Source organism: Odontesthes bonariensis, chromosome 9 (assembly GCF_027942865.1).
Source record: "Odontesthes bonariensis isolate fOdoBon6 chromosome 9, fOdoBon6.hap1, whole genome shotgun sequence".
NCBI lineage: Eukaryota > Metazoa > Chordata > Actinopteri > Atheriniformes > Atherinopsidae > Odontesthes > Odontesthes bonariensis.
Window position 1 is genome coordinate 7,981,535 of NC_134514.1, and position 27,227 is coordinate 8,008,761.

The window sequence follows — 27,227 nt, forward strand, 5'->3', positions numbered from 1 at the left end:
ATGACCCTCATATTATCCTAGTGACCAGTAGGGGTTACTTATCTGTCACAAGAAATTATTACACGCCCTGTCTCACATCTACTCACTCTTAAAGCCACAACGATCGTGCATCAAACCACAAATTCAGAGCTTTGAGAGGATGAGTCGAAGGTCTGTAAATTCACTTTTTGTTTCAGCCTCTTCCAATTTTGCGCAATACTGTCAGAACATTGTGCTTTTTTTGCTTCTTTTTTTTTGTCACAAAAAAGCAGCTAATGAATGCTGCAGCTGCACACACCTCTATCAGCGTTTTTATCTGCGATAAAAGCACTCCAGAGAATTCCATTAGCCTGATGAGATGTGAATATGGCTCCCAGCGTAAATCTGAAATAGTCTGCTGTTTTCAGACAAACCCATTAAAAGTCATTTGATCATCCTCGACTAATTATAGAGCCTTGTGAGCAGGACTTCGCCCCTTTCATTCCTCACCTACCCTCCACTGTTCATCACATATCGCCCCTGTGTTTCATATTAATCGTCACTGTGCTGTTATTTAGGAGCTGGGAGCTGATGGGCTGACACATAGTTGGTGTCATGGTGCCAGTTTGGATACAGGAATATCCTCCTGACGAGAAGGAGGAAGCTGCAGAGGGGTCTGACTCCTGCTGCACACTGTAGGGAGCCAAACAGGAGGTGGGGGAGCAAGGTCAGACCATTGACTGATGGAAGAAGTCTACTGGACTGGCTTTGAGATGGATGCTCCTGCTGGGAAGTCCGTGTCTTCTACATGTAGACATAACTGATTAGCTGTTGGCCTCAGCATGTCCCACTCGTCTTATATTCTTCACTAATCTGATAGAAACTCTTCTGCCCTCCCCCTGCTGAGAGGCCAAGGGAGGGCAGGGCAGGGCTTAACGGCAGATAAGCATATCTACGTTACATCCATCATCCATGTTTCCCCAGAAAGAATTGCTGCCGTTGTCATGCCTGGAGCATCGCAGGCCAAATCAGAGAAGAGGGTTGTCTCTGCTCCACTGCTCACTTTCTGCAGGGGGGAGGAAAGGAGCCGCCAGCTCTGCAATCAGAGCACAGATTCATTTAAAATCATCATGGGTGGTCGTGGGAGTGCGTACAGGAAGCAGAGTCATGCTCAGTGGCTTTCTGTCAGTCCCTGCCATTAAATCCATCTTCAGCAAGATGGTGATGAAAATTTTAAACCTTGAATATATTCACAAAAATTTGTTCTTCAGTTGAAAATCTAATTTAAAAAATCCCTCCTGATGAGTGTTGAGGACATGCAAATTTGATGGGGGCTGTCTGACAGTTTTCAAGGCTGAAAATGGTCCTGTGACGCACGTTTGGATGAAAACAGTCGTGTTTTAATGAATTATATAAAGAGGTGTTGAAATATTTGCTGGTCATCAGTTTTCTTTTCCCTCTTGTCTGGATCTGTGTGAAGTTGTGCTTTTCAATTTAAAAATAACGGATATCCAGTGACTGGAGGTGACATATAGTGGTCCAGTTGCAGAAATTTAAAAAAGATTCGTCTTCTTTTTATTAAATATATGAAAAAGAATGACATCGTAATGATCTGTGAGGATTCTTTCGCCCATTCCTCAGCTCTGGGGTGTCGGTGAGTCTCATCCTACAAACTGCTTTGGAAAACATTAATATCATTCTTTGCTAACTGTACTTTATTAAAACCTGAGACTCGGTTCACATTTTCCTTTAGATTTCACTGCTATATTTCAGATTTCATTGTTCCATTAATGATAGTTGTCTTCCCTGGCCCAGATGCATCGAGACGTGTCCTAACCATGATGCTACAGATTCAGTTCTTATGCTGGGAGGGTTTTCCTTTCTCCAGAAGCAGAAAATGAAATGTAGCTTTCCCTTTCAGCCCTGCTATTTGAACCACTTAGTCCCAAAGCGATGTTGGTGGTCAGCACATGAATAGTAGCCAATATGAGCGAAACCTTTAGTTGGTTATAAGTAACCGTGGATTTTCTATGACCTCACAGACTCTTACACACCTTGTTCTTGGAATGATTTCAGTTGGTTGAACTCTGCTGGGGAATTTCCTTCATGACTCAAACTGTCTCGCTGTGGATTGGTGGATCATAACCTTTTCCAGCCTGATGAACACCAAGGACTCATTTTATGAGGTCCTCAGAAATCTGCTTTGTGTGATCGATGATGCTGCACAATACATTAGATCTGAATCCCAGATCAGTAGACCATTTTCCTCAATAGATTACTGAATACATGATGCTTTTTTTTCTGTGGGCCATGTTTACACAGGAAACCAGACATTTGGAAAAGTTTCACAAACTTTCCAGCAACATTGTGATCATTGATATTCTAACACTGACTGTAATAATGAATGTAAAAAGAAGATGTTTGGGGTAACGTGAAGTTTGTTGAGCAGAGTGTTTTTAATCCCCTCAGTAGTTTGTGCAGCACATGTCGCAGAGTACTTATCACAGCTGAGCAGATGGTGATATGAGCTTTTAATACCATTCAGCAAACATTGTGTGACTTGAAACTTGTTTTGAATGCCAGTAAAACAAAACTCATCGTGTTCTCAAATGCAAAATTAAACCTGAATCTGAGACTGAGTCAGTAAGATCTTAAAATCTTTTCTTTCCTTTGAGGCAAAAAAGGAAACTTGTTGCCATGACTTTTCTGTCTGCATTGGATTATTTGTGATGGAGCTCTGAGGTTCAAATCAAACCTTAAAACCTTCTCACATTGCTGTGCATGTGTCTGCTCGGGTTGGATGGTCAGCTTTGTCCTCCCACAGGAATATTTTCCCTTATAAAGCTATTCTTGGTCTGCTTCCAACTTATCTACGGACCGGAATCATTCAAATAAGTCCAGGAAGTTAATATTTCTGTTCCAAAACAAATATTCCTTTGATCCATCATCAGTGTCAGTGCTGCATTAGGATGAAGGCATTTAAATGTGAAGGGTTTCCTGTTTGGAATCAGCTGCAACCCCGAATCTAAAGAAGCCAATTTATTTCAAGGAATTGAAGCTAATTTGAAACATACTGGGAGGAAATATGTCAGAATTTTTTTTTTTAATTTCACAATTGAAGTTTAAAATTGTCATATTTTAGAGCTCCTTTGAATCATATATTTGCATGTACTGTATATATTGTCTTGTGTTATTTGAGCTCAACTGCTTATCTTGACTGAAAATGACCTTCCTTAAGAGTTTTTATCTCCTGGTTGAATAAAAGTTCACTGTAGTGAATGGTGATGCGAAGTTAATTAAAAATTGTTTTTATCTTTCCAGCTGATATGTCGAAGATTAAGTATAATCTTAATACAATCTTCTAAATAAATTGATTTTAGGCACTGCTGGCCAAACAACCCACAATAATTCAGACTCAACCTGGAAATTTCCACTAAATCTGAGTTTCAGAGTGTATGAGGGTTTTTGTTCCAGGAAGATTAAGCAAATCCGACCACTCCTGGGTGACACTAACAGGGTAATCTGCACAGCAGAAATATGTATGCTAATAAACTAAAATGGTGGACAATTTACCACAGTGTCTTTCAGCTTGCTGTGTTTTTGTGATATAGAATCCGAACATGTGATCAGAAGTTGTGGCTTCAAAGTCAAACCGGTCAGGTCAACTTTCTCCTCTTTCGGTAAACGGTAAATCTGCCACCTGCTCTCATCTCATGTTGTCGGATCATTTGGAAACACCGCTCTGCGTCCTTGATCTCCTTCTATCTCCTGCAGACTCTTCTCCTGCTCCAGCGTGGCCCCACCACAACTCATCTCTGTCTTGTAGCGACTCTATGTGATATTTCCATGTTGTCCTTGAAACTGCACGCTTTCAATGTCACCTCCCACCGCAGTTCCCCCCACCGCTCCTCTGATTTAGACACCGTGTTCTTCCTCCCTTCTTCTCTCGCCACTGATTGTTCTGCACCACATATGGCAGCACAGATTGGCTATTTTATGTTTTACTTGGTGCACTGGAACAGTCTGTCCTTGTGCTCCTCTCACCTCCATCTCCTCTCAATATACTACCTCTCTATTACATTTCTCACCTCGTGGCCACTTTTGCTTCATCGCGTTGCCAGTTCCTCTTTTGCTTGCTCAACAATTACGTGCTCATTAACCGCGGGAGTTCAGGTGGCTGAGAGAGATGTCAGTGACAGGGCTGGAGGCCTCGCGGAGGTGGCCTGTTACCGTGGTTCCTTTATTGACAAGTCAGCCCGCCTGTCTGCCAGCCTGCCTGGTCCTGAGGAGCAGCTGTGTGGTGCTGCATGCTGATGAGCGTGGAGTCATCCGGCAGGAAAATGAAAAACGCACAAGTGGGAGTGACGAAAGGATGCAGCAGTATGTTTTCACTCAACTTTAGGATATAAGAGGAAGAGAAGGACGAGATGGAGAATTGAGCACAGGTCATTTCTTCCAAATCCCCGCTCCTCAGCATGGGAGATTAGACGCCTGTGCTCTCCAACAAGACGAGAGACTGAGGCACACTCCTGTGTCTAATCCTCCTCTTTTAAACTGCTGAGAGTGCAGTACAAAGTGGGGTGAGAGTCTGTGTCCACATAAAGTGGCCTGTGCAAAACACAAGCGCGTAGTTCAAAACAAACGGAGCTCCGTCCAACAATCGCCTAAGTCTTAAATCTCTGCCAGAGCCCACCGCATTTTCCTGCCTGTCGATACGCTCTCCCTCCATCACATCGGCAGAAATTAAGTCAGCACAGTCTCAGAAACACCCCTCCAACCCTCATTAACTTCTCTGCCCGGGTGATGTCAGGCTCAGACACACTTGTGACACTTCTACACTCACAGCACAATCCTCTCTCCCACTCAATTCACCGGCTAAATAGACCTCCCACCCAGCATAGAGAGGCTTTTAATAAATGGGCAGGCAGTGGCCAATTTAATCATGCTAATGTGTATGTTACAGTGGGCGTTGCGTCGGGTATTTGATCACCATACTGGCTCAGTGGAAAGAGCTTGGAGCTGAATCTCTTGGTGGAAGGACAGAGGAAACTACTCGAGCCTAAGCACAGAATCAAGTCAAAGCTAAATGCTTTGTTTGACTTAAAGGTGAGGCTTGTTGTTGGGTCTATTTTAGTCATAAACATCTGGCACAGTGATGTCAAGAATGTAATCCGCTCCACACCACGTGGACTATAAGCCTGGATAGAGAGGTTCCGAGAGGGTCGCCGGCTCACAAGGATCAGAGAGACAATGAGACAGGCTGAGAGACAGATGAGCAGGTGGAGAAGTGAATGCATCGAGACAGCCGAGGCAACAGGAAATGGCTTCGTACAGAGCTGCCCCGAGTGCTCAGAGTGAATAAAGATGAAAGGAGGGAGGTGCAGGATTGAATAGATTGCTCACACTGAGAGGTTTTAGTGGCCAGAGGGGAAGAATGCAGCTCTGCAGAAGACACCGGCGTGCTCAGACCTGTGATGCTGCTGCTAAAATATTCACCTGAAAACTGACCCGAGTCTTCAGTGTCATTAGCACAAAAATCCTGGAAGAAATAGTTCAAACTCCACCGACCTATTTATGCAATCATGCACCTGCTTGGCTTTGCCAGACAACAAGCTGTGGATAAAGCCCTGTGTGTAATTATCTCCTTATCGCCGCAGCATAGGCACTTATCAGCTATTTCTCACACAAACCTTCTCTGCACACGGCAGCTCACACCCAGATTTTTTGGGCTTGTTTGGTTGTATATCTGTAAGACATTTGATGATAATCTATCAAATTTAATTAGCATTCTAGAAATGCCTCAGTCAGAACTGCAGATATTAAACAGGAATCAACACTTTATTAGAGGCTTGTGCTATTTTTATTTATCTCTTTCAGCTGTTGTGACAACTTGTTGCTCTTCTTTATGAGCCGACACAGGAGAGGAGCATTATTGAGGTAATTCAGTGATCTAGATAGCAGAGTCCATCTTTTATTCTCCTGCCTTCCCTCGGACCCTCTTCATTTTTAGACATCAGCACTTAATCTTTTTCAGCTTTGTTTTTAATACAAAATTCACATAATAAACAATTGTGTTTGATGGATGACACAGACTGAAGCAGCACTTTTCTTAACTGAGATAAACAAATGTAAACAATTCTGAATGAGGGATATTAAAAAGGGATGAATTGACACTTTAAATGGACATGCGAGCCAATTTTATATATCCTTGCACATATCTGTTAGTACGAGGCTGGTTTCATCCTCATTTATTCTAAATGCAAATCAGGATGGTGCCTGTTGGTTCTGCATTAAATCAGGGGTCGGTTGTGTAAATGATCTGTATGCACAGAAGCAGGTATGTTTATAGGAGGAATGTGCAGCAAAGGCTTGCATACCTCACATAATATAGAACCTCAATACACACATTTTTAGAGCAAGTCAGGCCTGATGTGATGAAGTACGGCCAGACAACATTTGACAGCTCTACATGCTCTTTACACACTACCATTAATACGTACACATTACCTTAGACAAACTACATTGTCAAAATGTTCTCAGGCCTGTTAGTATTTTTTTCATGCATAAGTTTGTCTTTTTTGCTGTTGCCGGAGGGACGTGTCAGTATGTTTGTAAAATCCATCTCTACAGAGTCGTAGCTTCTGTTTCCATTTGCTAGTTTAGAGAGAACAAGAGAACAAGATGTTGATGGCCTGTGTCCGAAATGTGTTTATACTTCTGGACAAAAGTACTGCTGGACACAGTTTATTCGTTTCTGGATGTTTGTTTGAACCTCTCACAGCCATTTCTACTTAACTCTAACCTCCCGGGTTTCCTCTGTGTTACTTTTTCACAGGATATGTTGACACTTCTTGGAGTAATAATAAAACTGTGATTCCCCCCCCCCCCCAAATAGCTCTCACGATGTAGACTCAAACTAAATTTGCTGCCTTGCCTTCATTCCCTTCACCCCCGTGCTTCTGGCCTGCTGCTCCTCAGCCAGACAGAAACCTCTCAGCCACCTGATCTAACCAGGTAGGCTGGGACAGCCAAATACAATTTTTATGATTGCTGTGAATGACCCTCAAGGCACTGTGTGATTGTGTTTGAGAAGTGAAACCAGGTTGAAACATCCTGTGTGAAATCTGTGTCATAAGTGTGCTGTGGGGGAAATGGCTCTCCGGGCCCCTCCTGCTCTGCCCTGCTTCCAGCTTCACAGGCAGCCTCTGCTGTCAGGATAAAAGAAAAATCACACACAGGGTGCAGCAGGCTTCCTGATGTCGACCGTCAGGCTCTGAGCGCATGTTCACAAGCAGCAGCTCTGTTTCTGTCTGTCTGCTGCAGATAACAGCACAGAGAAAGATGGTGACAGCACACAGTATTGACACCACGGCCCGTCTGAGAGAAAGACTGTGTGGAGCTTTGAATGAGGAGAAGCGAAGACCTTTGTTCTGCGGTTATGAGTGGTGGAGCTGTTCATACGGATGGCTGCCCTTCACTTGCTACATCATAAATACATGAAGTGCACTTTGCAACAGTTAATGGGTTCGTTGGTTTTTCTCTGTGTAAAAACAGATACTTATAAAAGTCACAGGAACTCAAATTTCCAGGAAGTCTCTCACAAAGACGTTAATCAGTTTAACTTAGAGTTTACTGTGCAGACGACGCAAGAACTTTGAACTCTAACTCCCTTCTCAGCAGACGCAGCTCAGACTTGGTTCGTCATGTCGCAGCTTGCAAACAGGTCAGGGCTCGCGTCCCTGCTGCTGCACACCGCTTTGGCCACGTTCAGACTGACATTAGTCCAGCATGACAAAACACACCCTTCACATTCGGATTAAAGGCCCTGTCCTTTATATTAGAAAGGGCATAACATAAAGGGAGGGATGATGGGGCCAGGGCCATATTTTCATGCCTATTAGCCATCAGAGTCATGGATCTGTTGCACAGATTTCCTGGATTCATGTCCATAATGTCATCTGTACATGAAGCAGCTCATCAATTTGCTCTGAATGCCCCATTACTTGATTAAAAAGTGCACCTCCTTGTATATTTTGCACTGTAAAAATCTCAAAATCTGTGAGGCCACAGGTCAGGTTATGTTCTCCTATCTCCAGAATGAGCCAACCCCTCATCTAAACCTCATCCCCCATCCTCAGCAATACATTCCCCAAGTTTGACAAAGATCTGATAAAGATAGGAGTGTCACAGTAGATTTCTTGATTAGTTATTGGGAGAAATGATTTTTCTACATGCGCTGCTTATGTTTCTGAGCCCAAATCTGGATGCGTGACACAGATTTCGCCAGGCTCTTGTGCAACCCACATAAAACCAGGTTACTCGCAGTGTGAACCCACTGTGACAGCACACCATGCACATTTGAGTCATTTTAAATACCTAATTTCACATGAAAGTAGATCAAACCCCACATAAGCAGGTTATCGAATTATTTCAATCAGTCTCTTGATTGTACTTTTCATTTTGAAGAAAATTGAGTGTTCTAACTTTAAATCTGTCTTTTCGTTTCAATCCCCCTCAATTGCATAAAAGCTCTTAAAAAGTAATATGCTTTTAATTAGGATATCACTTGACAAAAAGCAATTTCCTTGTAATTTCAGGTGTTTATTTCTCTCTCTAAGTGTGCTATTTTAGCCAGTGCAATCCCCACCTGTCCCACGACTGGAGCTGCTTATAAAAATCACAGACACTCCTCTCCGGTGAAAGTGTTGGGAAAGAAAAACACCTCGCTGTAATTAACAGTGTTTTGCTCTTCTTTTGCCCCAGTATTTCTCCACTCACCTACATTTACAGGCTTTTAGCGAGCTCGTGTCCACAGCCACTTAAAATAACACACGGAATAATTACCAGGCAAGGATAACAAGCAGCCTGCGTACGGAGGGCAGAGGTGGCAGTTTTTCAACAGTTTTCTCGAGATGCGGTCCTGTTAGAAAGACTGTGAAAGAAAGTGTGAGTAATAAGATGATAACATCGATTGATTGAGTTCATCTGGAGGAGATGTATTTTCAGGCTGGAACAAAAACAAATGTGACGTGTTGAAACGCTAACAGAGTCCCTGCTGCGACGCGTTCATATTCACAAAATGACTGAAATTAACTGAAAAAATAAGACAACAGCACCGAGTAAAACCTGAAAACTGTCTGCTAATGATAACCACATGAATGAAACTTGGACTACCTGAGATCTCTTTCCAATTCCATTAAATCCTGCCCTCACTTCGACAGCTGAAGGGATTTTGAAATGACAGACAAAGAACTTCAGTTTCACTTATTTTCATCCACATCATTCCTGGCACCTTTTCTAACCAACCTAGGTTTTGAGGAGTGTCTTTGTTTTTAATTTGTGTGATTTTTAACATGAAGAAAGACACATTTTCTATTTTGTGGCTGTTTATGCATGTTAGTGCATGAAAGAAAGAAAAAAGAAAAAATGTCCCACAAACTGAGTGATAAGACGAGTCACTAATGGTGCAGCTGTTAAAGAGCTCCAAGTGAGGTTTACTTTAATTTACTCAAAACAACCTAAAGCCATTAGCTGCTGGATGTCTTTCCTGGACTTTATATTGAAATTCATTTCTATAAATTCCTCTTCTGTGACAGTAACAGAAGAAACTGTGATTCCCAAAGGAATTGAACCTGTGGCTTAACACCCAGAGCTAGGCAGTCATTGCTGTGATAATGAACACACCTCGGGTTATGTTGCTTATATTAGAAATGCGGAGGAACGCTCCTCCTTTGGAGCAGCTGTAACCCTTTAGTATGAGCACCAAAGCATTTCTTATTTCACATGACTGGAAACTACAGCTACTCCCACTATAGTGGAAGTGTCTTGCTGCACAAAGCCTGTAAAGTTCCTTATTCATGGTCTTTGTGTAGGTCTCATTACACAGGCTTGTACACTTTACTTTCTTTAAACCTACAACTAAAAACTTAAGGGAAGTCCCGGTTGGTGCTTGCTCGTTGCTCATCTTTCATATTCATCTCATGTGATTGTTGCCCAATCTCAGTTCTTCCCCTTGGCTCTATCCTTCTGCTTTGCAGAGGTTGGGCGCCTCTTCTCTTTTAGGGATCAGGGAGTACGGGTCGTCTTGCCCTTCAGCCGAAACATCACATGCCGTTTGCATGGCTAGATGACCGATCCTCCTTCATACCTATTAGAGAAGGGATACCGTATCTCTGCAAAACTGAGTTTATATATGCAAATTCACTGAACTTTAGAGTTCACCGTGTTACTATTCTCTCTACAAACCTTTTAAAGAAGCTCTCTTAATGCGTCAGAAACTGAGGTTTACACTGCTGAGGTGTGTGCAGCGTTTTTATCCAAAGGCCTTTTGGTGTTGAGTCTTATTTTTTCCAGGCATAAGGGGACAGAACTTAAGGATCTGAGGCTGGTGTCTTGATCTACCTCCTGAACTACAACCACAGAGTATGTGGCCCTAACTTGTCTTAACATATCAGTGGTTAGTTTTCATACAGTATTCACTGATCTGCATTTCTCCCAGAACTTGAACTGTCTGGTAAATATTTCAGAAGCAGCAGCAGCAGTGGTCGGTGCACTGTTTGCTTGTAATGGGGAGTGACATTTCTGAGCACGCTGACGCACTCTGCCATGGCAATAGGCAGTTTTTTTTTTTTTTGGGGGGGGGGGGGGTTTGTCTGCTGAGTACAGACGTGGCTTTGTGTACTGTATGTCTGCTGTGTGTGTGTTAAGGAAAATGCGTGCAAACCTACAGAGCTGAGGGTCATTCCTGTGTTTGTGTGCCAGGACACATGATGATGCTGAATGCAACAAACCAAGCAGAGCAACTGTTATTGTGAGTGTCGTCCTCTCAGCTACAGTCTCATATGCCAGACTCTCATAATGTGGCCTCATTCCCTTTTTCTCCATTATTTCTTTTTCCTCCTTTAATCTTTTTTTCTCTTCCTCTCCCCTGTTCTGTCGCTGTGGGCTCCTGATGATCTATCTCCCCACTTTTGTCTTCCTCCCCCTCCCCTCACACTGTCCTGTTCCACTTCTACAATCTGTTTCCCCCCTCTCTCTTTTTTTTCCCTCTCCCCCTCTTTTTCCTCTGCAGCCTCAGTGTTCCTCTGTGTGAATAGCTGGGATGCTTTTGTAGATGGTTTCCATAGAGACGGGCCATTTGAACAAGTCGTCATTCACGTCCGTTTGCTGTAAGCTGGAGAGAGGCCATGTTATCTCCCCCCGACACACAGGCAGACCTGCGCCCCTCAATCACAACAGACTGTAACCAGCAAATTGTGCAACTTAAAGTTGGAGCTTAATTACAAACGGCACCGTTCACCTCCCTTCACTGAGCATTTCAGCATTACAGCATTATTTCAACCGAGGCACAAGGAAATGATTAACATCGGTGAATAATTACAAAAAAAATAGTTAAACCATAACTTATTGAACTTTTCATGAAAGCTCCTTTTTTCTCTCGCAAGCAAGTGAACTCACTAAAACATAGCAAAGATCATTTGCAGAGCAGTTGTTTGCAATAATTGCATAATTCTCTTGTAATTTTTATTACTTTTGTTAGAAAATAAAAAGTCACTGCCGTGTAATAACAGGTTATTTAACCCTAACTGATGCTTCTCAATCCAACAATCGTGTTGAGGACATCTCCCATGATCGTCTCTGTCTAAGAAAGGTTCACTTATTGGTCTGCATCAAGCAAAGAAAACAAACAAAACTGCTTAAACTACAAAAGATGGGTTCAAAATGGTCCAATGCGCTATTAAAACCTTGAAGGTTTAGTGGCATGTTATCATTCAAGAGAAATTACTGTCCTAACCAGAAACCACAGCTGTTGGCTTAAGAGGAAAAACACAATGACAACAAACACTGCGCTGGTCATCCATGAGAGAATTCTTCCACTGGAATGGCTTTGATCTCTGCTCATTTCTGGGATGTTATATCTGGGAAAACTCCGGCCACAAACAGCAGGTGATTGCCAGTTAAAGCTTTTAACGCAGCACAGTCTGAAGGCGATCCAAAGCTGGTTTGTTAACACAAGTAAAAAGACCTTAGGAAAACCACTTATCAATAAAAAAAAGACGACATATAGCATAACGATTGGACTCTAAAGCAATAGATAAAGGTCACGTGGGCTTATGAGTCCAGATTTACCCTGTACCCATCATGTCTTGTGCCCACCATACAAACCTTTAGGGGCGGCTGTATGATCTGAATTTGTTTCACCAACGTTCTGTTAATCAAAAAATTATTTGCATTGCCTGAATAAACTGGATCACTAGATTTTTCCATCAATGCATCTTTGTCTTCTCTGATATTCCAAGATGGCAGTGTCGGGATTCCTCAAGCTCAGATCACGAAAGAGTGATTTTCACACATGGAGAAGCCAACACGGAGTCCAGACCCTTTGAGAGCTACGCAGCGGTCCCACGCTTATTTTGTTAATAAAAGATCTCGGCAGAAAAATTATCTCAGCTCTCGAAGGAAATAAATGCTGTAACATCTCATGAGTGTTAATTTCGTCAGCTTTTGTTAATTTAGTTTTAGTCTTCGTCACAATGTCGAAAATCAATTTTAGTCTTAGTCAAATTTTAGTCATTTTAGTCAACACTGTGCAGAATAGAACTTCTCCACACACTAATTCTCTTTTTTACATATATCACACTGCCCAGCTCCAACAAACCGCATACCGGTATCCAAGCCCGACGCCATGACTGGATTGCAAAGTTAAAGACATGTTATGCAACTTTTTCATGGTCATAAAATTGCTTGGCAATCATCAGTTTGCTTGGCTGACCCGTTCCGATGAAAACGGTGACATTTCCATCTCCATCTGGTGGCCCTAGCCCGAAACAGCGCTTGCAACTTTGCCTGTGGCGCCGCGTGCTTTGTTTAGCTCTGGAAGTCTCACGACACACGAGAGCCGAGAACTACTGCTTCACAGCAGGTCGTAAAGGGCTCTGAGCCGAGCATACAATGATATAGTACAAGACAAACATGCACATATGGTTTACAATTCATTCTTTGCTTTTATACTGCTTTGATAATTACTTTTACTACATACCTTTGAAGGCATCGCGAACCTCCGTCGTCTTCTCCAACTCTCTGCCAGTGTCTTGAAAAATAAACCGTAAATTGCCTCTGGTGGGTTTACGACAGTCTGGCTAGACTGTCGCCTATTTTCTACGGAGCTCCCCCTACAGCTTTGGGGTGTGTATTGCATGGTAAACAAACCCCGTATTACTGAGCCCTGCTACGGTTAAGTTATAGCTAGCTATCGGCTATGTTACTTGACATGGGAAGGGCCTAAACTCAACTGAACTACCACTGATTGAGCCGCGCGAGGCACTGTGGGACAGGCGCCGTGCAGGGACAAACAGGGCAACAGCGCGTAATCTTCTATGAAGTTCAAGAAACACTTATATTAACAATTAAAAATTACAAATTAATTATAAACAATTACATTTTTTAATGTCCATTCGTCCATGTCTTGTAAATTTCGTCTTGTCTTAGTCTCGTTAACGAAAATCATTTTTTATTCTCGTCATATTTTTATTTTCTGGAAGCAATTTTGTGCGTCATCGTCACGGGAAAAAGGGGCGTTAACGAAATATTTTCGTCATCGTCCTGGTTGACGAAATTAACACTGATGAGCTCATTAAAATAAGGACGTGGACACGTGAGCCGGAATCTAAACTAAAAGGGGTCCAACGAAATATTAAAGTCAATCTTTTTCTTTTTTCTTTTTTGTTGGAGTTCAAATCCCTGCATCTGTTTTAAATTTCTTCTAGACCTGCAATGTAAAGCTGATGGAAAATAAGACACCGCTCAGTCAGTGGCACTATCAGGCCTGGAGAGGATTACAAATACGCCCGCAGTCTGAGCTGGGCCTGGTACCGTTGTCATGGCCACATCACTGTCTTCCAGGGTGGGAGTTTTGGAGGATGTGGCGACAGTGTTTTTCTGCTCCCCCGTGACAGTTCGGTTCTCTCCTGTCTGGCAATGAGGTTAATGAGCCATGCAGAGGTGACCGCTGGTGAACAGAAACATGATGCTCAGCTCCCTGAGGAGCATCGTCGTGTCAACCGAACTCAAAGACGCACTCAGAAACACAACTTTTTGCCCAGTTTTTCTGTACTTTCAACATTAAATGGGGGGAAAAAATACTGATTTACACACATAACTTGACGCAAGAGGCTGTTTTTCCTTAAAGGAAATAGACACTGACACTGAGTGGTGTTTCTTTGGTCAACGGAGAAAGAATCCCACACATCGTTTTATGTGAAACTGTAAATTTCACCACTCTGGGTTTTATGTTTAGAAAGTGGCATTTACTGGAATCTACTGTTCTCCAGACTGCGGGTGCATTTTTCACTCTGCGAGTTTGGAGAAGTGACTCAAAGGGCAACTCCAGAGTAGTCTCGTGATACTTCAGCTGGGGAAGACAAAAGGCCACTTCGCCCTGACACGGAAGCTCGTTTGCATTGCAGTGAGGGGGTTGCCCTTTTGATTCAAATTCTAAGAACATGACACCTTCTTTCTTTTAATTATTCTGGTTTTTCGCGCTACTCTTCCAAAAGGTGGGAGGTGGCGGAGGTGTTTGGTCAGGAGGAAAATGTCAGCGTGTCACTGATCACCCTCCACTCTGTCATCTGCTATCTGCTGTTGAGATGTTTGAGTTGTGATGGTGTCGGTGCCTCAGGCCACGGCCTTCCCACAGCTTCCCGACTGGAGGATCGGTGCCACACAGTGCCACACAGCCTCGTTTGGCATGTTGACAGCTAACGTAAGAAACATGTAAGTGGCATTCTCAAAAGAAGACATAAGCTATTTACAGCCTTTTTGCATCATTACACAATACAAGCTGCTCTCAAATCTGGTGGTGTGACAGCAGATCCTTCTGTATCACCCACCAGGAGCAGCACACAGAGCAGTCTGCGGCTGTGGGGGTTGCTTTCTCACCTTTATCACTAATGCTGAGTGCAGGAGAATTGATTTGGGCTCTGGGTACTTTTAATCGCCACCTGAGTGTTCCTGCTTTTGAGCTGTGAGCTTGTCATTGTGGTTAGGTATACCAGTGCCAACATGAAGCCTTAATCGATGGCTACAAGAAATCAGGAAAACGTTTGATAAACAGTATATATTGAGGGCTGCATTCCACTTCTGCACCTGCACGTGGTAGTTAGGGGTAGAACTTCCACTAAATGGAATGCAGCCCATCATAAATTGAACTGTGCTTGTCCTATTTCATGTCAAAATGTCATAATGTGACATTTGACAATATTTTTTTTTATTGTTGTTGAGGTAAATCTGTGCTTGAAAAGAAGCAAGATGTTCAGTCCTAAAAATGTTTTCGACTATTTTCCCACACAAATAGACAAACATAAATAAATGAACAACAGCTAGCAAATTAAAATGATAGAAAATACAAAGCTAAATCAATCTTAACATTTCTTTTGCAGAAAAATGACCTTGTTTACTTTGTCTGGAAATGTCTCCTGATTAGCTTCTGGTGATGTTAATTCCAGCTCCTTTCAGAGAGCCAGATCATTTGGCTCGGCTCACCAAAAAGAGCCGGCTCTCAAACGGCTCTTCACTTAGTGCCTCCTCCAGCGGTCTTAAGTTAGCCAAATTTGTCAAAAGTACGTGTGGCTGCACACATTTGTACAGTATATTGCTGACATGATTCGCAGTAATCGTTGTACGAAAACATGAAGCATGAGACATCATTACATATCTGAAAGATTTATTTATACTCAACTTACAAATTTGAAGAGACAGAGCTCGTCTGAATACAAGCCAAGAGATGCTTGTATGTTATGGAAATACCTTTATAACATGTGATGTAGATTCCACCTCTGATTTTACTAAATTATACTTTCTTTCCTTTCCTTATTGTAACGTTAAGCCACAAACCTTTGAGTGAGTAAACCAGGTTTTATTGAACAACATGTTCAGATTCAGATATACTTTATTAATCCTTATGGGTAAATTCTTTGACGGTGTAACGGTGTTAATATGAAGGCTAGGAATGCACACATTAAAAAGAACACAGTTATACATCTACATAGTGATTATGGAAGTGGAAATGGGAAAAATGTATAACAATAACAAGAAAAATAGATCAACTAAGTACATACATATACATATATACTATTTACTTTGTGTTTATGTTGTGTTTATGTGTGTGTACATGATAACTTATTAATTATTGCCCAGTCGGTTCAAAGTAAGACTGTCATAGGGAGGAGTTACAGAGCTTGATAGCCACAGGTAGAAATGATTTCCTGTGGTGCTCCGAGGTGGAAAGAGTCTCTGGCTGAATGAGCTCCTGTGACTGACCAGCACGTCAGCAGCTTCTTTGAAACATTTGTTGCAGTTCAGGGATCTTTTCTAGAGAAATGCAGCCAGACTTTTTGGCTGTTCGGCTTTGGGCATGTTTGCCATATTTTACAGAAATCTGATGTTTCCAAGCAGAGAAACGCATTCGGATGCTTCTTCCGTTGTCTGTAACATCCGATTCAGAGCATCAGAGGGCAAAATTCATCATGGGAAAAGTTTTCTGAGACGTAGATGATTTGATGAGGCAAAACGAGTCCATAAATGCAACAATCACACAGAAAGACCAATTAATCGTCGGGCTGATTGATCGGCCCTTTAAGGGATAATCAGCATTGGCTGCTGATTACTACGAGAGGCCAGAGAGCAGTGCAGGAAGCCTCGTCAGTGTGGCTGCCATGAAACAATGTTTTTGATTACTTGAGAACACTTATTTAGTAGAAGTTGATTAGATAATTAGATTTGATCAGATGCGAAAGAAAGAAAATCCCAAAAATATCACTGACTAAACGTTATAAAAGGTTTGCTAAAAACCTGTTTATTCTTCTTATTATGGTAAAATGTTTTTGTTTTTTTAATTTCTTCTTTATTTATTATCTTTCTGCAGTTGTACTGTAATTGGTTTATTGATTGTTTCATCTGATTCATCCTTTATCATAACTTCCTGACATTTTTTATTATTGTTGAATGCAGCTAACTTTAACTTCTTCTGTGTTCTTAATCCATCTTTTTAAAGTGCCTTTAAATTGCATTTAATTAGTTTGAAAGGTGCCATACAAATAAAGTTTGATGATCACCATTCCCCGTTACAGAATGCACATTAGAAACCACATCTGTTGACCACTAATGAACAGAGCAGTTTGATGTTTTCTTACTGTCAAATTAAATCAACTTTTATTTTATATGTCTCAATATTTCGTTTGTTCGCAGTAAACTCATAATCTGAATAAGCAGCCCTGATTCGTTCTCCTTATTTCGTATTGATTCTTCTCCACAATTGATAGAAAGTGAACCAAAATGCAGTGCTGTGTCTGGAAAATGTCTACTTTTCAGTCGGTGTGAGAAAATGATGAAAGCTGAGCTCCATTTCGTGACATCCCACTGCACCAGTGCCAGCATTAAAATGTCTCCTTCTCATGGGGGTATTTAAATGTTTCGAGACAAGATTTATGAGCACCTGGCGACATATTCATCGATCAGATTAATCAGTGGCTTATCCCCCTCTGCATGCATCGTGTGGTTGTGTTGTTAAGAGGTAAATTTAATTATATCGTTTGCTACACTGTGAGGAAACAAACACAGGATGCAGTAAAAGAGCACATGCTCCGCTAAAAGCAGTGATATAAAAGCTATTATAAAAGCTAATATAAGGATATAATAGCTTTAACTTCACGTAAACGCGTTATGTAATGATTACAGTAAACGCTGTTTTCTCATTAGCACTTTATGTTGAAAGCAATAAGAGATCAGCGTTGCCTGATTGTTGTGCGTTTAGCTCGTACTCCCCTACTTCTTCTCACAACTTTCTCACAACTACATCTTGTTTAAGACTTAAGTCACCACAGGGAAGGATTAGGTGGATTATTGATGCCAGGCATTTCTCTGCAGTCACATGGACTTTAAGTATGTTGGGAGCCCACGAATCCTGACTGGTGCCTCACTCTGGAGCTGCTTTTACTGCGAGCACGGCTTCACCATACCTCTGCCAAAATTAGACCGGTTGCCACCGCTCAGCGAGGTCTGCGAGTTTTATAGACCGGTTGACACTGGAGCTGATTGCAGTGTGGCTGTTTTTATATGCACCATGGGCAATTTACCAGAAAATGTGTCAGAAATGTCAGCCGGGCGCCACCACGTTCATTAGCCTGTCTGCTCACAGAGAAATGTTGTGTTCCGCTTGTTTTTGGGGGGATTTTACGTCACAACCTGTGTGTTTCTGCTGGAGGATCATCAGTTGGTTGGGCTCGGATCCTGCTGTTTTAAGCATTGTGTCTCTAACGTATTCCTTTCCCCTTTCACCCCATCCTCTCGGTGTGTGTCCTGAGCTCACGCGCTGCTGATTAATCTGCCCTGAGTGGTCAACCTGAAACCACACACACACACACACACACACACACACACACACACACACACTCACACACTTGTTTATATACACACACAAATTGGATTAGAAGGGTTTGAACCTTGCCCAGATGCTGTGCGGTAGGTCATATAATAGCTGACCTCCGCCATAGAAACCTCATTAAGGAAAACTAGCCTTTTTTCCTGGAGGTCTCTGTTGCTTTTTCTTGGTTTCGTATTTTTGCTGGTTTGCATCCAGTCAGCATTGTTGCAGATATCAGGCTTCACTTCCTGGAATTCAGAGCTTTTTCACAGCAGTTTTTCTGCAAACACATTCACTTCCATTTCCCCCCACTTTCATTGTCGTACTATCCTGCAAAACTGGGACTTTTTTTCTTACATTCTTACAATTCTTTTCAGAAGATATGTGACATTAAAAAGGTTGTAACAATGACAGAAACTTAGAAATATGTGGCATATACAATAAAACTATACAGTTCAGTTCAGATTAGATTAGTTATAAAATGCTAATAGGCAACAAAATGAATTTCAAAGCTCTATAAAGAGAAAGTTAACAAGTTTAATAAAATTACAATTAATTACAGTCCGGATCATCATTCTTCTGCCTAAAGCATTACCAGGTCACCTTTAACACAAGAAAGGGCGACAGAGTATAGAATCGGACTCGGATAGTATTTTTATCCCTTACAAGGGTAAAATGGGGTGTTTGCTACATCTGGTGCTCCATTTGTTATTTTACAACGAGCCCTTTTTGTGGCTCTGCTTGTTTTAGGCCAAACTTGGCTCAGGCCGCACCGAGCAGCCCTAATAAACATGTTTGTGTGTTTGAGGCAGACTGGGAATGCAGCAGCATGCCGGTGTGTTTGCAGTAAAGAGTGAAAACGAGCTAAATGATCCTCAGCCCACGCAGCTTTTGACAAGTGTCTGTGGGAGCAGGGCCGGTCTCCCCTTTCTCTCCTCTCGACTTTCTTTATTGCGTTTCAGTCTGCATTTTATTTGAGAATGATATTCCAAACCAATCGGCGCATGTTCCCTGCTGCTGTTGCCATTCACCATGTTTGCCCGAGCTGGCCTCCGTCTCGGTGCCTCTCCCTTTTCCCAACTTCCACTCCCACTCTCAGTCTTTTGTTTCCCCCTCTGTAGATAAGCCTACACACAGCAGCAGGTGTTCACACTTACACATGAGATTACATCTCACAGTGAGTCAGTAATGAGAGATGAGGAGGCCTGCTTATTAGGTGTGGTGATAAATTTTCCATTTAGTATTTGTTTGTGTGTCGCTGCAGTAGAGACGGAAACCTGAGCCCATTCTGTCTCATAAGTCATAAGTTATTTAGGTGCTTTTATTGAACCTTTGTCATCATGATGGTGGTATATAATAACAGCAAAAAGGGATGAAAATATCTTCTTGAGCATCTTAAAACGCTTTTATTAAAATCCATATTTTGACCCTTTTTTCTCCTCCTGACAAAACGTCGTTGATGACTCAACTTGCAGGTTTTAGGGCATTCTCACTCAGCCTTCCTGCATCTTAAAATCTCAATTCCTTCTAAGCTAAAGTAACACTAGTGGCTGCTTGAGTCCTAAATTGTGTTTTAGGTTGTTGGTTTTCATTGGGATCAATCGAACAATCAGCAGCTCCATCGACCGACTGAACTGGTAGATCAGTGATCCTCGAGGGCCACCATCAATGTCATTTTTGTTAATATGATGGCAAGTTACTGTTATTTCATGTAGTTTGTACGGTTGCCCCGAGGTACAAAAGCAACAGCTCGGTACAGAAATACGATAACAAGCAAACAATGGGAACAACAAGTAAATAAAACAGAAAACTCAAAAAGTATTCAGCTGAGGACACAACGTTTGTTGTGGATCCTTGTTGAAACCTTGTGTTTTTGGCAGCTCAGAGACCTTTAAAGCAACTGATATCTCATGGTCCAGTTGGTGATGGCAAATAACTTGTATACCATCAACCCACCACCAACTCTTTAGTTCTTTATCAGTGTTTTCCCTTTGGGATAACTACACCAGTCTTTAGTCATGTTTTCTCCCTTTGCCTAACCTTAACTTTTCTTCCATGTACCTTTAACACCGGTAATGTGGCCATTCTTACGTGCAGCATGTTGATAGATGTAAATTGCTCTTTCTAAGCTCTAAAAACACAACGGTACATTTATCAAGGTGATTACAATCTAAAACAAACGCGACTTTAATTACTTACTTCATTGCATTAAATCACAGTTAAAAATATACCCAGGTTGGTCTAGTTTGTGCTTATTCTGCACCCTTTTTCTTTATTCGACTTCGCTGCCTGTCACTGGACAGCAAGCCCAGCCCGTCATGGATGAATGGAAAAAAGAGCACTGACATTCAAGTTGTCTACTTGACTGATCTGGAAATGAAATTTTGGTGAGGCTGCATGACACCAAAACTCGTAACATGCTGTCCAAGAACAAAGGCGATTATATCTCCTGCGGTCATTCCTCTGGTTCAGGTAACTCTCATGATTGGACAGGGCTGATTGAACAAGCTGCTCCGCCTAACTCCCTCTACATCTGACTCCTTAAGCACTCCGATGCCCTCACATGGCATTTCTCTTTGTTCAAGTCTGGCCCAGAGCGGCTCTTTTCTCAACAGCTAAACAGGCATGTGACTCCAGATTAAAGGCAGCGGTATTAACTTCCTGCACTCTGCCTCCCCCTCTTTTGTTGCACTTGGAAGAACTAAAGCCATCCCTGGACAAAGAGGGAGTTAAAGGGGTATTGGGACTGCCCCATGCTTGTTTTTTTTAATGTTAAGGTTGTGGTAAGGCTGTCGCTACCTCCATTGTTGCTCTTTCTTCTGGCACAAAGCGAAGAGAGAAAACAAGACTGTTTATTTGACATTTAATTGGATTCCTTTTAAATGCAGAATTTTCTATCTGAGAGAACCGTCTTTTCTAAGGTTCAGTTTAGAATAAAAAGAAATCAATCAGTGTTTGCACTTGTATGACATATCCGACACAAAAAAAAAGGATCTGTGTAGATTAAAGACAGAGGGGAGGTTGTTGCCTCTTGGTTTACTTGTGTCTGTAGATGAAAATCTTCAAATTGTGTGTGTGTGTGAGAGAATGTGGCTAAAGCTGGACTCAGAATATGTGTGCGTGCAGACTCAGCTCTGGCTGGCTCTGCAGCTCATCACACTACAGCCAACTGCTGATTACACAGCACTTGTTTTGTCCTCGCTCTGCTCTGTTCTGCACCTATTGTCAGCACGCGAGCCTGCGCAGAATTAAGCGGAGAGCTTTGTCCAGCACAACGTTGCTCAACTCTCCCTCTTCGGCTGTTTCGTCCTTGGCTCGTCGCTACAGAGGACACCTCTGTCTGCGCTGAGGACCCAGCAAATGGTCAGACATCTGTCCGACAGCTCTTGTTCATTCCCTTGATCTCTCTCTCTGGGCCTGAGGCCCGTTTATTCAGTCTGATAACATTATGACAATCAAGAGGGGATCAGTTCCATTCCACTTCCTGTCTAGCGGCTCCCTAGTGGGTGTTTTGAGATGGTTTGGAATACAGAAATGCATCGCCTCACCGGATAATGAGAGATCCCCATGTTGTGCTTCCCCCAGCATCAGGCCGTGACTTATTGTCTCAGTCAGGAGCTGATGGTAGCACATCACCGAGTCATTTGAAAGCAAGTCATGTGAAAGCTGATTACACAGTAGTTTTGAATGCGTACGCTCTCTATAAAGAGCAGCGAAGGACTTGAAGACCCAGTGTTCATTCTTCCTGATTGCAGTGGGAGGGACCGCATTGCTCAGTAAATAATGACAGGGAGGACGTTGCAAAGATAGCAGATTTCCTCTCAGGTTCAAAGGTTGGGGGAGGAGGTGAGCAAAGATGGAAGATTCTGGTAGGAAGAGATGGAAATGTGTTTATAAATCCTTAGACAACAAACATTTTTATTACATTGGACCTGTCTTGTTGTTTTTACGTGTCTGCACAGCTGAGCTGACAGTAGAAAGATTCAGCCTCATTGTTTCCTTTGAAGAATAAATGTTGTATCCTTTGTGGAAAGACTTTTATGCACAAACAAACCTCTGCCCTAAAGTAGGAATGTCCTGTTTTCTGAGGCATGACGGACTGCTGTTTTTTCTGCAGTCACTCAGTGGGCATCAGAGCAAAAGGGAAAAAAAAAGGCTTGTACACAAATCCAATCAAAACTCCACTCCTTTCACCCTCAGCCTAGCCAAACATTCCCTCTGTGCATTTAATTTGTCTCCTGTCTGAATCCCTCTGCTCTCTCAGCACTGCAGCATTCAGCTGCTGCAGCTGCCACATTGAGCAGTACTGATGTTGCCCCCATCACATCTTGTATGGTTATCTGTTGCAGCACAAGAGCAGAATCTGCTTTATGTGCCCTGATTACCCGTAACAGAGAGGTGTTTGTGAAAAAGCAGGCAGGGCGGACATTTACTCAAGTCCGTCAGATGGAATATTTCACAGTTTTCATGAGCTGTAAAATGACTGAGTGCATCAACACTCATATCTCTCTTTCTCTTTGTCCTTTTGCAGGCTCTAGCTGCCAATGCAGGCACAGGGTTTGCTGTGGCCGAACCCCAGGTGGCCATGTTTTGTGGAAAACTCAACATGCACGTCAACATTCAAACTGGCCGCTGGGAGCCCGACCCGTCTGGAACAAAGAGCTGCATAGGAACCAAAGAGGGTGTGCTGCAGTACTGTCAGGAGGTGAGTCACAGTGACACATCTCCGTCCTGTCGGAGTAGATGTGTTGAAATCAGACCAGCTTTCTGTCCTTTCTTTAAGGAGTCTTCAGGAATAGTTCTCCAGGCTTCTTGAAGGACATCCCAAAGCTCTTCTTTGGATGTGGGCTGCCTTTTGTTCCGTTCTCTGCCAACATGATCCCACACTGCTTCAGTAATGTTGAGCTCCGGGCTCTGGGGAGGATTCATCCCTCCATCAGACCTGCTGCCACTGATTTTCAGCCCACTTCTTGTGTCCTTTGGCACAGCTCAGCCTTTTCTCCCTGTTTCCCTTCCTTAAGAACGGCTTCCTGACAGCCACCCTTCCATGGAGCCCATTTCTGATGAGGCTTGGGCCAACAGCAGATGGATCAGCTGAAGGTCCAGATGCATCTCTCAGCTCCTGTGTCAGGTCTTTGCTGGAGTTTTTCCTCTTTCTTAAGGACATCACTTTCAGATCCTGTTCATCTGCTGTAGATAGTTCTTTAGGCCTGACACTTCTTCTTCTGTCCTCCATTTGTCCAGTTTCCTCAAATGTTTTAAGGACACACTGCACACCATGCTGAGATATGCCAAGTTTTCAGCTAACAGCTCTTTGGGAATCACCTTGTTGCTGCAGAAATCCTGTTTTCTGTCTGTCAGACTGTGTTATTTTTGCTGTTTTTCACACATGCAGCTAAAGAAATGGAAATAATTTATCCGTTTTTGTGACAGGCTGCTAGTAACATATTATCTTGAGATATCTCTGAAAATAGTTCAAGGACAGGACTGATAATGAGAGAAAAATCAGCCAATATCCAAAAAAAAATATTTGAAAGACCTTCAGAAAGCCTGAAGAACTATTTCTCAAGGCCATTTAAAAAGATTCCGAGGAAGTCTGGCTGCTTGGAAGGAAATATGAAGAAATCAGGGTGAATCATGACGTTTGGACACTATTATACTGCAGTGTTCGCTGTTTTGCCGAGAGTTAGACGAGAAGATCAAAACAAGTATTTTGTCTGAGGATAAATAAGAAACAATGGATTAAACAAGCAAGATATTGTGTCCTAATTAGTGAACATCAGAACAGCTGGTTTTTATTCAGTTTACTGCTGGCCATGGCTTTACATCATGTTGCATTATTCATTTTATTGCTACATTACTATTAATTGGACGCAGTAAAAGTATACTTTGCATCTCTTTCTCTGTTTTAGTCTGTAATTTCATCACTTTCACACTGTTATGATACATTTTATTTCAAGTAAGTATGTTTACAGGTTGAATAAGTCTGTCTTGTTTTGATAGACATTAGCTAGCAAGGTAGAAAAAGTCTCTTTTCATTTCACTGTGATTTGTCATCAGAGGCAATTGAGCTCTTCCTGGCAGATGGATATTATTTACAGTATGGTGGCTGGTGTTTCAATTACCAGAACCTCTGCCTGTTATTTTCTTGGCTGCCTCTAAAATTAAGGACATGTTTTTCCACAATAAGGATATCCTCACTCTTACTTACTGGTTCCTCCCTCGTATCTGCAAACCCAGGAGGCTGCTGGTGATACAGTCACGGTTAGTATGCAGCTTTTCAAAAGGGGAAGCACATTTTCAAGCAGCCTTCCTCAAAAACTTCAGTTTCATTTCCTGATGACATTTTGATGGCATTTGGGGAAAGCATAAATTGGGTGCTCTTTCACAGTTGAGCAGATGGCATCTAGAGGGTATAAAGCACGGATTAAAGGATCCTATTGAAGCTCCACTTAGCGCACCCTCCTTCTCCAACCAACACACACACACACACACACACACACACACACACACACAGATAAAACTCAGTCATTGTTGTTTAATACGCACTCTGCTGCTTCTTTTTCCAACAGATGTACCCAGAGCTTCAAATCACAAACGTGGTGGAAGCCAACCAGCCAATTCGCATTGAGAACTGGTGCAGGAGGGAGAAGAAGGTGTGCAAAGGCCACGCCCACATCGTGGTGCCTTACAAATGCTTAGGTAAGTTTGTGAGGATTACTTGTTTGAAAGATGGAAGAAAAAACACACTTAGATAGTTACTAGGGGGCCTTAAAATCAGGTTTTCTCCTTATTCAATGCAGAGAAAGAAGAGATTTTGAGGTCATCTTAGCCTAAGGCAGAGGTGACACGGAGTAATATTGGAATCTGAATTAGGTGACTAATTCTGGCCTTGAGCTTTAGATTGAGCATTATTATTGCTGGGGAGGCTTGTTGAGCAATAAAGCACAATCTTATTTTCCCCCTCAACCGTGGCCATAAACTCCCACAGACACACAGGGTCAGCAGCAGAGGGATCTGTAGGGAAGCTGCTTTATTACTCCTCTTTTCTCCATTCGCCTGCTCTGTCACAAACGGCTTCCTCCCTCCTATGTGCCCCGCAACATCACTGTTATCAGCAGTGGCAACATGGTAATATTCTGCTTTATGGAATGTCACATACAGCTTCCTACGTTGTAGGGCCGCGAGCCTCTTTACCCCTGACTTACAAAAACACAACTCGCTCCTTGTTTCTCTGAGGACTGCAATAACAGGAGAAATGGAGTGCTGAAACAAAGCTTAGTCTCGCATTTGTCCAGCTATATGAGGAGGGAAAATCACTCTCTGGACCCCTTCGTTAGTCCAGAAGCCTCTTGCTGATTGAGCTGTGCCGGTTTCTTGGATGAAAAAGCCATTAGCAGCTGCACTGGACTGTGAAATGGGCTACCATTCAAGAGCATTTCTGGCAAATGTAGAGAAGAGGAGGTTTGGGGGAAACTCACTGGATAGCAAACGCACAACTCGAGTAACTACTTGGTAGCTGAGCTAAGAGAACGGATGAGAAGGCAAAACCGGTCCCCAAAATGTCCCTTTTTTTTTTTTTTTTTTTCACCAGAAAGCCACAGTGTCGGTGTAAACTTCCCCCATAAATCCAATCTAAGATGAATCTGAAACATAACATATAGGAAACTTGAAGGCTTTTTGGATGATCTCTCTGCCTCCCACACCTGTTCGCCGAATGCCGCCTCCTTCAACAACCCAAGACCTCTTTTTATAGTTCAGCTACAGTGACATGACTCCCATTCAATTAGAATAATCCCATTTACCTCCCCCAGACTAATTAAGTGGCATTATTGCTGGCTCCTGCGCATTTTCTGTCATTTTTCGTTGAAGGTCTTTGCTCTCGTGCCCTGTCAAATTACAGTGGCCTCTGCCGCTCTGCTGGGTTGCAAATGAGGAGTCTGAACTGAGAGAACAGAGGAGACAGATGGAGAAGGAGAGATAAACATAAGGTGTTGGCAAGAAGGAGGGCTTCTGCTTAATTATGTAATGGAGCATGTTAGGGGCTTAGTTGGAGGGCTCTGATCCTACGCCATGAAACACCATGTCTCTCCATTATTTGTCAGGCTTCTCTTTCACATCAAACGCGATGACAAGCACCTGTGAATTATTCATTATTTAAGATGTTCACCTAATCTACTAGAGAAATGGACATCAGACGTTCTGCCTTATATTCATCACTGTAGAGTAATTATAGTCAAATGAAAAAGAGATGAAATATATCAAAGGGAGGTGGGCTGGAGCTTGGAGGACATGATTAATAGGGCCAAACGTGCACCCATGTCAAGTTAATAGGTTTAGATGAATAATGCAGGTGCTAAGGAAAGAGCTCATCTCTTCATGCAGAGCCACAATCCCTCCATGTTTCCTCACACCAAACAATGGCTTTGCGAATGAATGTGACTCTTGTTCCATGGCTCTCTAATTCCTGTAGTGTGATGTCTTTGTGAAACACCACTGGATTATTTCATTATTGTGTGTGTGCGAGGGTGTTGGTTCATGTGCAGACTGTCTCCAAAGAGTGATTAAATGATTGGGAAACACAGATTGCAGCAGCCTCTTGCCCAAAAGAACATGTGCTCAAAGACAGTATTATCTGTGGGTAAATACATACAGATGTGTAAGTCTTTATAAAAGAGAATCTGCATTTTATTGTATAATTCTTTATATTTTATTGCTGCTGGTCACAGTCTGCTGTACTCCTAACTGTCTTCTTCTCCTTTGAGCGACTTTCCACTTCAGAAACTTTTGAGGAACAAAGTATTTTTAGCATTTTCTTACTTTTCCTGTTGACTAAGTCTGTGGGTTCAAT

At 42.4% G+C, this 27,227-nt stretch overlaps 1 protein-coding gene across 3 annotated transcripts in view; it reads left to right on the forward strand.

Moving 5' to 3' along the window:
- Nucleotides 1–27,227, forward strand: part of aplp2 (amyloid beta (A4) precursor-like protein 2) — a 57,044-nt gene that overhangs the window by 6,715 nt on the left and 23,102 nt on the right. For all 3 annotated transcript variants that reach the window (XM_075472927.1, XM_075472928.1, XM_075472929.1), the window contains exons 2-3: nucleotides 22,908–23,081; nucleotides 24,949–25,078. In XM_075472927.1, the coding sequence (XP_075329042.1) occupies nucleotides 22,908–23,081; nucleotides 24,949–25,078 (304 nt within the window). The remainder of the gene's footprint in view (nucleotides 1–22,907; nucleotides 23,082–24,948; nucleotides 25,079–27,227) is intronic.